Source organism: Myotis lucifugus, unplaced genomic scaffold (assembly GCF_000147115.1).
Source record: "Myotis lucifugus unplaced genomic scaffold, Myoluc2.0 scaffold_194, whole genome shotgun sequence".
Lineage (NCBI taxonomy): Eukaryota > Metazoa > Chordata > Mammalia > Chiroptera > Vespertilionidae > Myotis > Myotis lucifugus.
In genome coordinates, this window is record NW_005871242.1 from 95,361 (window position 1) to 111,754 (window position 16,394).

The 16,394-nt window shown below is 40.6% G+C and overlaps 1 protein-coding gene across 1 annotated transcript; it reads left to right on the forward strand.

The window, feature by feature from the left end:
- Window positions 1–10,319: 10,319 nt before the first annotated feature.
- On the forward strand, window positions 10,320–11,192 carry LOC102423110 (arylamine N-acetyltransferase 1-like). The gene has a single exon (XM_006097069.1). The coding sequence runs from the start codon at window positions 10,320–10,322 to the stop codon at window positions 11,190–11,192; it is 873 nt and encodes a 290-aa protein (XP_006097131.1).
- The last annotated feature ends 5,202 nt before the right edge of the window (window positions 11,193–16,394 follow it).

Genomic DNA, 16,394 nt, shown 5'->3' on the forward strand with positions numbered 1-16,394 from the left:
AGAGAGGATGACTGCGGGAGGGGCGGCAGTGTTGTTCATGCCCCAGAGTAGTCCCACCTAAGCAGGTAGAACTTGCACCTCCATCTAGCCTGCGTGAGCACAAAACAAGAGAAGGCCTCCCCAGTCCATGCAATAGGACAGGAGAGCTATGAGCTAGAACCATTTGTGCCCAAAAGAGGGCATGAAGCAACAATTGTGTCACATAGATTTTAAAACATAGTATAGGGGGAGATGCATAAGTAACAGCAAGAGTTATAGAGCAATATCATTCATGTGAATTAAAAACACAAGCAGAAACACCACCACACTACTGTAGACACATCACACTCATACCATATATGCAGACTCATTTCAATCACCGTATATAGGGCCTTGTGGGGTGGGGAGTAATGAGTGGGACTGAGGATGGAAGATGAAAGGAAAGAGAATAGAAACTGAGGGGCCTCATGGAAATTGATGACAAAACAGTATCATAACCCAACGAGAGTGAGTTAAAACATCTATTTTCTGCCTCCTCTAGCTTAATGGATCTGCTTTTCCTGGACCCTCCCAAAACCCACATTACACATAGGACATCTGGCTTCAGGTTCCTTGAAAGCAGGAACTGTGCCAAACCCAGGACATGTTCCTCACAGCCTGTGGCTGGGGCTCATTATGTAATACTGCTCTCTAATCTTCTCCAATGACTTGATTTGAAAAGGAGGCACACAAGGTCAACCTAAGGCCCCACACCTACATTTCCCAGAGATCCCTGGGTGACTCTACCATAAGTAGACTCCAGGGAAGGAGCAGTTTGGACAGCTCTCTTTGTGCTGGCTCTGCAAGTGGGAGGACTGCAGTCACCCTGGTCCTGGTGTGGGCTCTAGCAGACTTGGTAAGTAACTTTTTTATGCTTTGAAACTGGGAATTTATCCTATCTCCAATGTGAGTCCAGGAGACTAGATACTGCACCATTCCTGAATTTCAAGTCCAAAGGTGTTTCAAAAAATTCTGACATGCTTTATAGTGTAATCGTGGAAATAACAAACCTTTGGGCCAAACTGTCGGGATTAGGGTCATAGCCATACCACATCCTCGCTGTGAGACCTGGGCATGGCTCAAAGTGAGTTTCTCTGCCAGTAAAATGAAGCTCCTTAGAGAGCTTACTTAAAAGGCTTGTGAGGATCAAAGAAGAGGATTAAAGAGCGAATGTGTTTCAGGGAACTGAATTCCCACGTTGGATAACTGAAACAGTGATGTCCATCTCTTCTGTCCCAAAGGGCCCAGTTAGTTCTGCTGGTGGCAGGTTCATAACCATTCCTGCTCCCTCTGTATTATGTCATCAGAACTTCTTTAATCCCAAATAGCCAGGGAAGCTGGGATGCATTGTCAAACTACTGTAAGGAGACTCAGGGGGAGGATCTCCAGGAGCCATAATCTACAAGAATCAACTTCTTCACTGTCAGGCAGACTGAGGACATCCTCGCTGGCAGGGCTGTGCAGAATTCCATGGGAGAGCAGACAGCCCCAGCAGCCAGGGGCTTAAGGGCTTTCAGCTCCACCCGCTGCTCCCCTGCTCTAGAGCAACATCCACCACAACACCTGGGTGGGCTCTTTTTTTTTTTTGGATAAACTGCTCCTTCCCTTTGGAAGGGCCCTCACTTTAGTTTTATGCTCACGAAACTATTGATTCAAAAGGAAGTTGTTAACTCTCAACTATTTACTCTATTCCACCCAGAGACTTACTTTGTTTGCCTATGTGCGTAAAGAGTCAGAGCCAACTTCCATGAGCAGACTATCTCTGGATCAATCAACTTTTATTCTTCTATATTAGGCTCTTGGTTACAGTTTCATTTAAGGTGAAGAGGAAAGATCTTTAACCAAGTTGAAAATTGCTGTTGTATGTGAAAGAATTCTAGAGATGGGGAACAAGTCCGTTCTGCATAGGAATCTGCTCTGCAGGGATAAACTCAATAGGGTGATTTGCAAAGGAAGTAGCATATGGCAGAGGGATAAATCAAACAGTAGGTCCAACTTCAATACTGACCATTCAACAAAACAACAGGCATTGCTGTGATCCACAGGAAGAGGTCCCTCTTTTGTCTGACGTGCGAGGCCGTCTGAAATTGGCCCCATTCTGTGTGTCTGACCTTTCTTCCACACCACTTTCCAAAATGCACCACTCATGTGTCTCAAGTCAGGTTCCCAAGATTCAGACACTCAGACAAGGATTTATGTGCAAGTAATTTACTACGGAAGTGCTCCTGGGAGTAACCAATAAGTATTGGAAAAGTGAGACTGGATAGAGGAAGAATCCTAGCGGGTATGAGATTCAGAAAAATCCCCAGCTTCAGCTTGAGTTTCAGTGTGGCTATGAATTATGTCTTAGACTTTGCCAGACACAATGCAAGGTTATAATACCTTGAGCCAGAAACTCATCCACGCAAAGCTGCACTGGCAGGATAGGCATTCCCTGGCTTGCCAGCTGTCTGCATAGGAAGGAAAAGCAGCTCCAGGAGTTCTTAAGAGGTCCTCCAAAGAGAGGCTAGGGTGCAGGTCCTTAAGCATGAGGACACAGAAGCCAGTCCAGAGGCACAGTGAAATGGTAAAAGACATCTGAAGGGACCTGGGTGGTACAAACAGAATTCTCCTCATAGTAACCTCAGTCCTGAAGCCTCGTCAATCCCATGTGCCCCCTGTAGGTACACTGAGCATGCTCTATTCCTAACCCCTCTGTACATGGTGGAGGCCAATAGGTCTAATGGGTTTCATTTACTTTAGACAGAGAATACCCTCTCCAACTCCCTTCAGGCTCCACTCTGCCCCAATTATTATACTGGATGCTTCCTGCCTTTCCAGTTCAGTCATTTAACCAGATTACATTCCAGTGTTAAGCATGCTTGATCAAATTTTCCTAAAAATTTGGTATCTTTGATTTTTACATTTCATTTTTTGCTTTTGGTGAGTTACTCCTGGGTCTTTCTTCTTTCCTGAGATATACTCAACATTGAGCTCAGATATTGGTTCACTACAATATTCATCTTATTGTTTCAGGTCATCGCCTGAGACTCTTTCTACTTTAATCATATCACATACATGAGCACATTTCCATTTACTTAATCATCACCTTTAACTAAGATTAATATACAACATCATTTCTGGCATGGCAACTTGAAAGATCTGAGTGTAATACTGAAAAAATGAGTAATCTTGGGGAAATAATTTAAATCCATGAACTTATAACTTCCTCTTCTTAGAATTAAATATAAGTATAGGTATCAAATTCTGAGATTTGACCCTAGAAAATAGTATTTAAAAAATAGTAATTACTATTAATCGATTATTTGTTTACACTTGTATTTTTATTTCTAAAAGTTTTGTAACATCTTTAGGGGAAAGCTAATCAGCACAAATAATTGTAATTTAATGTTAGAAAAAACATATTTTCTAGCATTGAGAAAAAATAAAGAATAAAAACATTATAAACATTTCCCAAACTCTCTTAAATTGCATAGAAAAAGACTAGAAATAAATACACGAAATTATTGATTATAATTCTTTTTTAGAGTTGAAATTAGGAAAATTTTTTCTCTTTAAAGAATTCGGAATTTTTTTAGTGTATCATAAGGTCTTAAAAAATGTTTCTATAGGATTGGACATACTTTCCAAAAGATTCCACTAATGTGCAGAAAACACATTAGAAATCAACATTAGTAAAAAAGAGTCAACTTTTACTATATATTTTTGTTCAAGTAAACATGTTAATTTAACTTATTTCTATTTCCATAAAACTGGTTCATTCAATACCCACAATTTTCATAACTTTTCTACTCTTAGTTTTGTAATAAAAGGAGCCAATGTTGTCCATCAGTCCTTTGCTGTGGCCTCTCTCTTCTTTCTTTTTTTCATTTTTATTTCTACTTCACTGGCCATTTAGGAGGTAACACTTTATTGGGGTAGTTAGCTCATCATTCATTCATTCCTCAGGTTCTTTCATTTTTGAGATTATCTTCATATTCATGATACCTTTGTGATTAAATGAAATACTAGCTGAGAATAGTATTTTGGGATCAGACTTTTCTCTTAACTTGGTAACATATTTCTGTGGAACGTTCTGATGCCAGCCTGATAGTTTCTCCCTTCTAAAGAGTTTGCTTTTCTGCCAAAACCCAAGTAGTTTTCTTCATTTTTTCTGTTAATTCTAGAGTTTGGACCAGGAAGAAGAAACTTTCTAAGTGTTCTGAATTAAAACGAAAAATTATTCTACATCTAACTTCCTTAGAAAGATATTAAGTGCTTTTCTGAGACATCTCAGTGGGCTCCCTAAATGTGTTTACTCTGTGCCTTTTAGTCTTCTCTTATACTTATGAGCAAGTCAAAAATGAAGGGGTGTATCACTACATAGCTAAGCAGCAAGCCAATATGTAAACTTTATAATGTTTTCAGTCAGTTAGATCCTAGCAACTATTTTCTAAATGCTTCCATATTTCACCATATATCATAACTTTAGTAGTACACAACCCCTTAAATTTAGTCATGGGATGCTCAGGTATAATTTGGTTATAACATGTTGCTTACATCCAGGACCCTAACAGAACTGGCTTCTTTGGAATGGACTTGAAATTACTAAATTCTAAGTTAACATCATATCTTTAAAAAATATACAGAAAACAAAATATAGCTTTTAAAGAAAAGTTATAAAGTAATTTCCAAATAGAAGGAATGTTGGTCAACCCAAGAACAAAACGGTCAGGCAGGTCTAAACAATATTTTTCTTGTGCCACATTACCCACCCTCTTTACTTACTCAGCACTGCTTCTGCAGGTAGAGGCAGAGAGGGTTTGGGATGGGCTCGTTAAATTATAGTAGTTCTCTCTGTGTCTGAGAGGTTGAGTTTTAGAGCTTGTGTAGATGTTGATGAAGGATACAGATGCAAGTTAGGATGAGAAGAAATGAAATGAACTACATAGATTTTGGGAGAAAAATATTAGTCATCAACAATAGAGAAAGCCGAAACACTAGCAGAATGGGAAGAATAGCTGATCAAAAAAGACAAATAGGAGAATCCAAAAGTAATGACATTAGAAGGGGCAACAGAAACACTCAGCAACTTCTACAACACCAGGCCCCCAGCAGACTCCCATGAACCCAGGACCTTGCCTCAACCCAGCACCTGCCAGTGTCAGTAACCTTATGATACAAGATCCCAATAGGATCCCATGACCCAAGGCTCCAGGCTCATCTTAGTGACAGCCAGCTGTAGGAGCCCCAGGTAGCTCCCATGGTCCACAGAAACTTCCTTGGTACCAGGTACCCAATGAGTCCCTATTAATCCAAGTTCCTCGTTAACCCTGGTACCTCCTGGCTACAACAGCTGTAGGCAGCACCTATGGACCCAATTGGCTCCCACAGCACCACGCTTTCAGCAGGTTCCTGCAAAACCCAAGTCCCTATCTCGCTTTGGTGCCAACCAGCTAGAGCAGCCCTAGGTGTTTCCTGTGGCCCCAAGGTAGTTCTAAAGGCATCAGCCTCCCATCAGTCTCTCACAAATCGAGGCCCAAGTTTCACTCTAGTTCCTGCCAACTCCAATAGCTCTAGACAGCTGTATTGCTCAAATCAGCTTCATTGTCTACAGGCTCTCAGAGAACTACTGTGAATGAGGTTCTTGGCCCACCTGAGTACTAGCAAGCTCAGGCTGCCATATGCGGCTTAGAGGCCACAGACAGCCCATTGGTTCCAGTCAGACTCCTCAGCTCCAGGATCCTAGATGGCTCCCTGATCCACACCAGTACCTACTGGTTTACATGGCCCCAGGCCTTTCCTGTGGCACCAGGCTTTTAGCCCACCCAGGCACCAGCTGATTCCCATGACAACAAGCTTCCAACTGTTTCTGTAAGCCCATGTTTCAGGCTCATCCCAGCACCAGCTGGCTCCCCTACACCAAGGGCAGTTCCCAGCTAACCAAGACATGTCCCAGCAGAACTAGCCCTGTGGCCCTGGGCGGCTTCCTATTAATGTCCATGAACCCAGACTCCAGGGAGCACCTCTGAACCCAGGTTCCCAGCAGAGCCCAGCACTAGGCTGAGTACTGCCATCCTGGCTTTGGACCTAACCTAGCCCCAGCTGCACAAGACTTCCAAAGGAAGTGCTTACACAGAAACTACACAGACTCCCCACCCAGAATTTCTGGACGGGCTGACTGGTGAAATGCTTTGACTGTAGAAGTCAGCCTGTAAAGACTGGAAGATTTTTATATGGACAGACATCAATGCAAGTCCATAGGCATCATGAATAATCAAGGAAATATAACTCTTCCAAAGGAAACTAATAAAATTCCAAAACTAACCCTAAAGGAATGAAAACCTATAAACTGTTTGACAAAGAATTCAGAATAATCCTCTCAAATTCAGTGAAGTACAAGAAACACAGAAAATGAAATTAAATTAGAAAAAATAGTTAGAAAAATAATGTATTGAGAAAATAAATAAGAAACAAAAGTCATTAAAAAACAAAGCAGAGCCCTAACCGGTTTGGCTCAGTGGATAGAGTGTTGGCCTGTGGACTGAAGGGTCCCAGGTTCAAATCTGGTCAAGGGCATGTACCTTGGTTGCGGGCACATCCCCAGTAGGAGGTGTGCAGGAGGCAGCTGATCGATGTTTCTCTCTCATCAATGTTTCTAACTCTCTATTCCTCTCTGTAAAAAAATCAATAAAATGTATATTAAAAAAGCAGAAATTATAGAATTAAACAGTAAAATGACTGTACTGAAGATTTCAATAGAGCTTCACAGCAGACCTGACCAAGAAAACAATCAGTGAACTATAATACAGACCATTGAAATCATACAGTCAGAAGAGTACAAAGAAAAAAGGATGAATAAGAATGAAGAAAGCCTATGTTAATTATGTGATATGACTAAAGAAACAATCGATACTTTATTGGAGTCCCGGGGGAGGAGGGTGGGGGGGGGGGGAGAAAAATCTTAAAGGAATAATAGGTGAAAAATTCCCAAACCTGACAAGAGATTTAGATATCTAATTCAGGAAGTTAATGTCACCTCAAAATTTCAACCTAAAATAATCTTTTCCAAGACACAATAATAAAATGGTCTAAAGTCAAAGACAAGAGAGAATTTTAAAATCAGTAACAGGAAAAAAATCTCACATTAAGTACCCCCCCAACCCTCTACCCCCCTGCCCCCCGACCAGAAGGTTTATCGGCAGTTTTCTCAGCAGAAATCTCACAGGGCAAGAAGAGAGTGAGATGATATACTCAAAGTACAGAAAGGAAAAATAAAACTGTCAAACAAGAATACTTAGCAGCAAAGTAGTCTTTCTTAAAGTTGAAAGAAAAGGATGTTACGTAGCAAAAGAAAACATATGAAAATATAAAATATGCTGGTAAAGTATGTAGTAACTGAGAATGCTTTAATAATGTAATATGGTAGTGTGCTATCACTTAAGTCAATTATAAAGACTTAAAGGACACTGCTGTATGTCAATTACATCTCAACTAGAGGCCCGATGCATGAAATTCGTGTAAGAGTAGACCTTCCTTCCCCCAGCTGCCAGCACTGGCTTCCCTCTGTCACCCGGGACCCGGGCTTCCCTCTGGCCGCCAGCAGGCACCTGTGACCTGAGCTTCCCTTGCAGCCCCGGCTTGGTCCGGAAGGTCGTCCGGAAGGACATCCAGCCTAATTAGCATATTACACTTTTATTATTATAGATAAAACTGGGGGGAAGGTCCTAAGTTTAGATAACTAAAAAATGAAACAACAAAACACAGCATGTTACTGATATAAAAATTACACGTTACACAAAGTAACAGAATCAAGATCCCAGAAATAAACCCACTCACATATGGTCAAATAATATTTGATGAGGGAGTCAATAAAGTTACACAGAGAAAGGATAGTCTCTTTAATACATAGAAAACTGGACAACTATGTGCAGAAGAATGAAATTGACCTTTATCTTACACCACTCACAAAATTAACTCACAAGGTTTAAAAACTTAAAGGTACCCCCAAACTGTAAAACTACTAGAAAATACATAGGGGGAAAGCTTCTTGACATTGGTTTTGGCACTGATTGTTTAGATATGACAAGAAAAAGCTCAAGCAACAAGAGCAAAAGTCAACAAGTGGGACTATTTCAAACCAAAAAGCTTCAGTCTGCAAAGGAAATAATCAGAAAATTAAAAATGCAACCTGTAGAATGGGAGAAAACATTTGTAAACCATCTATCTGACAAGGGGTTAATATCAAACACATATAAGAAACTCATTCATATGCAGACTGGTACAGCCACTGTGGAGAACAGTGTGGAGTTTCCTCAAAAAACTAAAAATGGAACTCCCATTTGACCCAGTGATCCCACTTCTAGGAATATATCCCAAGAAACTAGAAACACCAATCAGAAAGGATATATGCACCCCTATGTTCATAGCAGCACAATTTACCATAGCTAAGATTTGGAAACAGCCTAAGTGCCCATCAGCAGATGAGTGGATTAAAAAACTGTGGTACATCTACACAATGGAATACTAAGCTGTGGTAAAAAAGAAGGAATTCTTACCATTTGTAACAGCATGGATGGAACTGGAGAGTTTTATGCTAAGCGAAATAAGCCAGTCAAAGATAAATATCACATGATCTCATTCATTTGTGGAATAAAATGAACAACATAAACTGATGAACAAAAACAGATCCAGAGACAGAGAAACATCCATCAGACCGTGAAACCTCAGAGGGAAGGTAGGGGAGGGTGGGGGTAAAGGGGAGAGATCAACCAAAGGACTTGTATGCATGCATATAAGCCTAACCAATATAAGCTAACCAATGGACACAGACAACAGGGGGGTGAGGGCATGAGTGAGGGGGTGGGCGGACAATGGGGGGGATAAGGACACATATGTAATACTTTAATCAATAAAGAAAAAAAGAAACTTATACAATTCAATAGAAAAAAAACCACAACCCTGAATAATCCAACTAAAAAATAGATGGAAAACTTGAATGGGCATTTTTCTATAAAAGTATTACAAGTGGCCACCAGGTTCATGAAAAGATGCTTAATGTCACAAACCTCAGGAAAATGCAAATCAAAACCACAATAAAATATCACCTGAAACTGTTAGAATGTCTATTATATAAAAGACAAGAAACAACCAGTATTGGTGAGGTCATGTGAAGAAAAAGAAATCCTTGTATACTGCTGGTGAGAATGTACAGCAACTATAGAAAACAGTATGGAGGTTTCTCAAAAAATTAAAAATAGAACTATTGTGTGATCCAGCAATCCGACTCTAGGTATACTGCCAAAGGGAATGAAAACACAATCTTGAAGAGATACCTCTACCCCCATGTCATTGCAGCATTATAGAAAATAGTCAAGAAATGAAAACATCCCAAGTGTCCATCCAGCCATATGAAAGAAGAAAACCATAGCTTTTGCCAAAACATGGATGGATCTTAAGGGCATTATGTTGCTAAGTGAAATAATTTAGACAAATAATGTCAAATACTTTATGTTTTCACTTATATGTGAAATCTAAAAAAAGCCAACCTCATGGAAACAGAGAGTAGAATGGTGGTTGCCATGAATTAGAGGGGCAGGGGTTAGGAAAAGTGGGGTGATGTTTGTCAAAGGGTGCAAACTGCAAGCTAGAAGATAAATAAGGTCTAGAGCAGCTGTGGGCAAACTACGGCCCGAGGGCCGGATCCGGCCCGTTTGAAATGAATAAAACTAAAAAAAAAAGACCGTACCCTTTTATGTAATGATGTTTACTTTGAATTTATATTAGTTCAAACAAACACTCCATCCATGCTTTTGTTCCGGCCCTCCGGTCCAGTTTAAGAACCCATTGTGGCCCTCGAGTCAAAAAGTTTGCCCACCCCTGGTCTAGAGAATCTAATAAACAGCATCTTAACTATAATTAACAATACTATATTATATACAAAAAGAAATAAAAAGGAAGTTGGTAAGAGAGTAGATCTTAAATGTAATCACCAACACAAAAAAAGGTTACAAAATGGTGTTAGCTAATCTCATTATAGTAATCACTTTGCAATATAAATGTATCTAATCATCACATTATACACCTTAAACTTACATATCTTATATGTCAAAAATAACACAATAATGAAAACATTTCTTATTTAAAAATAAATTTAAAAAATCTTTAAAAGAATTATAATTACAGATGTTTATAACCACTTTAACATTAGCATTTGTCTGCATATACTTAAAATACATTACTATAATTAACCGACTTAAGGAAATCCAACTGCAAATGTAACAGCAAGTGTTTTTGTTTTCTTTTCCTTGCCATAGGGGATCATGGACATCGAAGCATATTTTGAAAGAATTGGTTATAAGAACTTTAGGAACAAAGTGGACCTGGAAACATTAACTGACATTCTTCAGCACCAGATCCAGGCCATTCCCTTTGAGAACCTTAACATCCACTGTGGGGAACGCATGGAATTGGGCTTGGAGGCTGTTTTTGATCAACTTGTGAGGAAGAACCGGGGTGGGTGGTGTTGCCAGATCAATCAAATTCTGTACTGGGCTTTGACCACAATCGGTTTTGAGACCACGATGCTGGGAGGCAATGTTTACAGCGTTTCAACTGAAAGATACACCAGGGCTATCATGCACCCCCTGCTGATGGTGACGGTGGGTGGCAGGAACTACATAGTTGATGCTGGGTATGGAAGCTCTTACCAGATGAGGCAGCCTCTGGAGTTAATTTCTGGGAAGGATCAGCCTCAGATGCCGTGCATCTTCCGCTTGACAGAAGAGGGAGGAACGTGGTACCTGGACCAAATCAGAAGAGAGCAGTACGTTCCAAACCAAGAATTCCTTAATTCTGAACTCCTGGAAAAGAAAAAGTACAGAAAGATCTTCTCCTTTACGCTCGAACCTCGAACAATTGAAGATTTTGAGTCTCCGAATTCATACTTTCAGACGTCTCCAGCATCTGCGTGTGTAAAAGACTCTTATTGTGCCGTGCACACCCCAGATGGAGTTTACTGCTTAGTGGGGTTTACTCTCATGCATCGAAGATTCAGTTACAAGGATAATATGGATCTGGTGGAGTTTAAGACACTGAATGTGGAAGAAGTAGAGGAAGAGCTGAAAAAGATATTTAATATTTCCTTGGAGAAAAAGTTTGTGCCCAAACACACTGCATCTTGTTTTACCATTTAGAGCAATGAGTAATAAAGCGGATCAGTCCCCAAAGGCAAAGGAAGTAAAAATAAATGAATGGGACTACACCAAACTCCAAGGCTTCTGCACAGTGAAAGAAACCATCAACAAAACAAAAACACAACCAGCCTAGTGGGAGAAGATATTTTCCAACAATACCTCTGCTAAGGAGCTTATATCCAAACTATATAGAGACCTTATACAACTCAAGAACCAAAAAATCTAACTAAAAATACTTTCAACAATAAAGTTAAATTTTAGAAAATGAGCAGAGGACCTGAATAAACACTTCTCCCAAGAAGACATAAAAATGGCCAACAGATGTATAAAAAAAATGCTCAAATTCAGTAGTTATTAGGAAAATGTAAATCAAAACCTTATGAAAGGGAGGGGGGTTAGTGCTGGGTGAAAAAGGTGAAGGGGTTAAGCAACAGCAACAAAACTTATAGACAAAGACAACAGCATGGTGATTTCTAGAGGGGAAGGAGGTGGGTGAGGTAGAAGAGGATAAAGGTTGATCTATGGGGATAAAAAGAGACTTGACTTGAGCCGGTGAACACACACTGTGATAGACAGACAATGCATTATAGAATCGTACTCCTGAAACCTATATAATTTTATTGACCAATGTCACCCCAATTGGCTCAATTTTTTTAAAAAGAAAAAGGAAAAGATCCAAGATAGTTAATGCTGCTGAGAAATGAAGAATTATCACAAATATAAACTTCTAATTTGGTAATGAGGACATCACTGGTGACCTTAACAAGAGCATGCTCAGTGGGTAAGTGGGGATGACAGCTTGATGAAAATGAACTGACGAGAATATTCAAATAAAGAATTAGAAACAGTACTTATTAGTCAGTGAAGACTGTACTTTGTAGAGTATAAGCCCACTGGCCAAAAACAGGAACATAAAACTATAATATATTTCTGTGTGCTTACACACCAAACTCACAGTAGTGAGTTGTTCAGAGGAGGCGCTAGCTTTCTATGTAACGCTTTGCTTTTTACTTTTTTTTTTTTACAAGTAAAGTGCACTGGATTACTTATATCAGCCTTCAGAGACTGTTAGTATTTACCTACATCCTTTCTCTTCCTTGTGAGCACATGGCTAGATCACATTTTCAACCCTCACAGCAGTTTGGTAGAACCATGTGACTGAGATCCAACCAATGGAATGTGATAACAAATGATAGGCACAACTTTCAGCCTAAACCATGAATGCTTCCCACCAGTGAGCTCACTGCTATCTTTCCCCACTGGCTGATGGAAGAGACACTGAGGACATAGAGAAAGTGGGGCCACAGATGAAAAGATCTGGGATCCCTGAACAACTGTAGGGTACAACATGGGAGGTAATATGGGTGAAAAATAAACTCTTCCTGAATTTTTCAGTGTTTATTTGTTTGTTTGTTTCAGTAGCTGGCTTCATTTACCTTAACTAATATGATAAATAAATATATAATTAAAATTATATTTTATCAGTATAAATTGGATTTATAAAAATAAAGAACTATTTTTATTATGACATAGGAAAAATGAGAATTTGGGGAAGAAGAATGAGAATTTGGGGAAGTCTTTACTGTATCTAAGTAAACTGATCAATTTATTGCTCAAAGCAGGACACTTCTGAGAATGAAAGGGGAAACCACACCTTATTATGCCAGGATAACAGGTATAAACCGGGACTGCCCCAGGCAGAGAAGCACAGTCATTTTACTCAAAAACCCATCCAAGATCTCATTATTAAGTAGAGAGTGTTTTTTCCATATATATTGCTTTAAAACAGGAGGTCAAAGGAAAGGTTATGGACCCAGAGGTCCATGGACTGGGCCCAGATCATAACCAAGGACCTTGGACTTGCCAAATCACACTGTTCTCAACCATCACAAGAACTTCGAGAAGAGCAAAGATTTGGTCCTATTCTTGTTCAATGATTGCAGCCAACCAAGGAGCCTGGTAATTGCAGGAAACTCTGACATCTGCCAGCTCTAGAGTTAGTCACTTAGAGTGGTTCCGAACATGGGCTGGGACCCACTCTACCACTTCCCAATTAGGTGACCGTGAGCAAGTTATTAACCAGTCTGGGCTCCACTTTGCCTGTAGAGTGGGAAGAAGAAGAAGAATACTTCCATCAAAGGATTGTTACTGAGCATGCAATGAGATAAATAAGGTAAAGTGCTTTTAAAAATGCCTGGCACTGAAAACACTCCTGATAGGTCAGCCATATTGACTGCGGTTGTCAGAAACGATCTGAAATGCACATCTCATTATCCTGCTGGGTACTAGATGCATGAGTGTCCAGTGACCATAAGATGAGGACTCTTAAATAGACACAGGAAGTTTGAGGCCTATATAGTCATAACCCTAAGTCAAGTGTTTCAACGCTGGTAGATAAAAGGAAAATGTCTCCAAAGGAGCATTTTCAGACATTTCCCAATGTTCCTTGCTCTTCCTCACGTTACAGCCAGCGCATCTCTCCCCACTGAGACGGGGTGGACATGGCCTCTGTTTCCCAGGCCTGTCTGCTTTGTCTGCAGCTCTCGCCTGACTAGAACCTCTGTGCTCATGTGGGGTCCGAAGGGCTGTGAGGTCTCACTGTGTCCCACTTGATCAGCACGTAGCTTGCCCACTGCTGCCCGCCCCTCCTCCTCCAGGACTCCCAGAGCAAAGTTTCTGAGACTTTACAAACTACATTTCCCCTTTTTACTATAACAGACTTTCCTTCTACTCAACACTGTCCTTTAACATCCTCTCTCCTCTTACCACGTTCATTTCACTCTTTACTCAAGTTTCAGCACCCCTAACTAGAAGGTCCCAGAACCCACGACTGAAAGTCACGATTCTAAACTGATCCTGACTATCCCCAGACTCATGAAATTTGCTGCTTTTCTCAGATTGACACCGGACACAGTGGGTCTAGGCCACCTGTCACTACTGGAGCCAAATTAAGCAGAGACAGGGTTGAATCATATATGGGTGTTTATTCCAATAACGCTGGTAGTATGGGGAGAGCAGTCAGTCACCCTGAGAATTCTGCTCTGACCCCCCCTTGCCAGTTGGCTGATTATATAGGCTTGAGGGAGAAGATAGCTACATGCAGCTGTGAGCTGCAAGTGTAACAGAGAAAGCGGAGGGTAGGGTCTGTGGTTGGGCCCTCAGGAGTTCAAAGTCTGATAACAAGGTGGCTAATCTTTTATGATGTTACACAAGCTCAGCCTGTTCCTGAGGCAAACTCCTAGAGGGGGGCAGGGTCCAGGCACAGCAATGGAATCAAAGCATGTTCTGTCCTTGGTCTGTTCTCAAAGTCTATCTTTTATGAGTAATGGACCCATTGAGGCATCTTATCTTTTTACAGCCTTGTTTCATCCTCCATTTTCCCAGGGTCTGTAAGAAAACCTCTTACCTATAGTTAGTAAGGTGAGCAATTATGAAACAACTGTGGCTCTATTCTTATTACATTCCCTTCCCCACTATCAACATCACTATGGTCATGTCCCCTAAACAAAATCATGTCTGAAGTAGAAATATTATTTAACAATTTCTTTGAACATTTCAGTTAAAATCCAAGAAATCCAGATCATTCTGGAAATAACACAAAATTATTCAGAACATTCACCAGAATAGGCCAAATATTTATACAAGAAATTGCTCCTTAAACTTGTCTACAAATTAGACATTCCAGCACGTTTTCTATTTCCTAAGAAAGTATTTTTAATTTCCACTTGGGGAACACAGTTTCAAGGTGATAATTATTCCTAGATTCTGGCTTACTGCACACTATTAAAAATAATAATAACAATTTTAACCAAATGTCAGTAATACAAAGGCATACGTATACATATGGGGAAAACAGAAAACATGACAAAAAAAATTACTCGGTAATAAAATCTCTACTTGGAGCCAGTGTCCACCATGAATGCCTTTTTCACATGAGGTCAGAGAAAAGAAAGCATTCCTTCCTCCTGCCTTTACAAAAATAAAAGTATGTTCTTCAGCAAGGAAAAAGAAAGTACGTGAGTAAAATTAACTCATAGTGGAATGTTTACACTAGACACACTAATTCTAGTGCTTATTTATTAAAAAACACAATCAGCATTCTTTCAGATTGCCTGTGTAAGGGTGAAGATGGAGCCTTCCTTCGTGTTTTCCTCATTACTACTGCCAGCCACCTCTGTATCTCTGTCCCTCCTATGGTGAGGAGGGTGCTAGGTGACAGTTCATATATTTCCCTGTTTTGCTCTCCTTCCATGAAGAAAACATAGGAAGTAGTGAGATTTTGCTTGAACGTTTGGATGGCTACTCTGCTGGAGGCAGGAGAACATTCTCGAGCCCACAGAAATCCCTGTCCTATCACCCCAGCTGTTACTGCCCTCAGACACCAGGATCCATACCTTGGGTCTGACTCTCCCTTGGCCTCAAGCCTTGTGATCTCAGATTCCTGGGACAGTTCTTGCTGGAGATTCTCATGGGTCAAAGTTCCCAGGATCAGGGGGACAATAGCTATACTCGACTGAACAATCTCAGTTTCATACTTTGTGCCAAAATAGTCCAGCCCCCAAGCTGTATTATGGGATTATGTCCTTCTGAGCAATGTCTTACAAGTTCTGCTCTGCCATCTATCCTTCATTGCTGCTGTATCCTGGTGACAACAGAGGGGTGTGTCCTCAACACCTTGCCATTTATTTCACAAACAGGAAACCTGAAGAGTCAGTAGGAATGTGAAGAGCTGTGCAAACTCACCAGTACTCAGAGAAGTGCAAATTAAAACAACACGGAGCTATCACCTTAGGTACGTGAGATGGGCAAACATGCGAAGGTTGCTAACAGAAAGTGTCAATCAGGATATGAGGAAAATGGGACTCTCTACACAAGAGGACAGTGATGCTCAGTGAAATTAAGCTCATATATGCCCTGTCCCCAGCGTATCTCGTTCCTGGTATATGTCCAGGTAAAGTTCCATGTCCACCTGCAGGACATGTGAAGCAAAGGATTCATGACACTGGTGTTGTAGGAACTGGGAGTTGAGGGCATCTAAGTGCCCTTCACCAGTGGTACTGGTAAGTTAAATGAACTTGGTTGGTTTCCTCCAAAACCAGACCCTGAGATGAGGGTTTGCACTTAAGTGGCTTCTTTGGGAGGTGATTAAAGGAAGCACCAGTACGGAGTGGGAAAGGCAGAGTCAGGGCACTTTGGGAGTCA

Coding starts and splice junctions, on each gene's coding strand:
- LOC102423110 (XM_006097069.1), top strand. CDS start 10,320: ATGGACATCGAAGCATATTTTGAAAGAATTGGTTATAAGAACTTTAGG.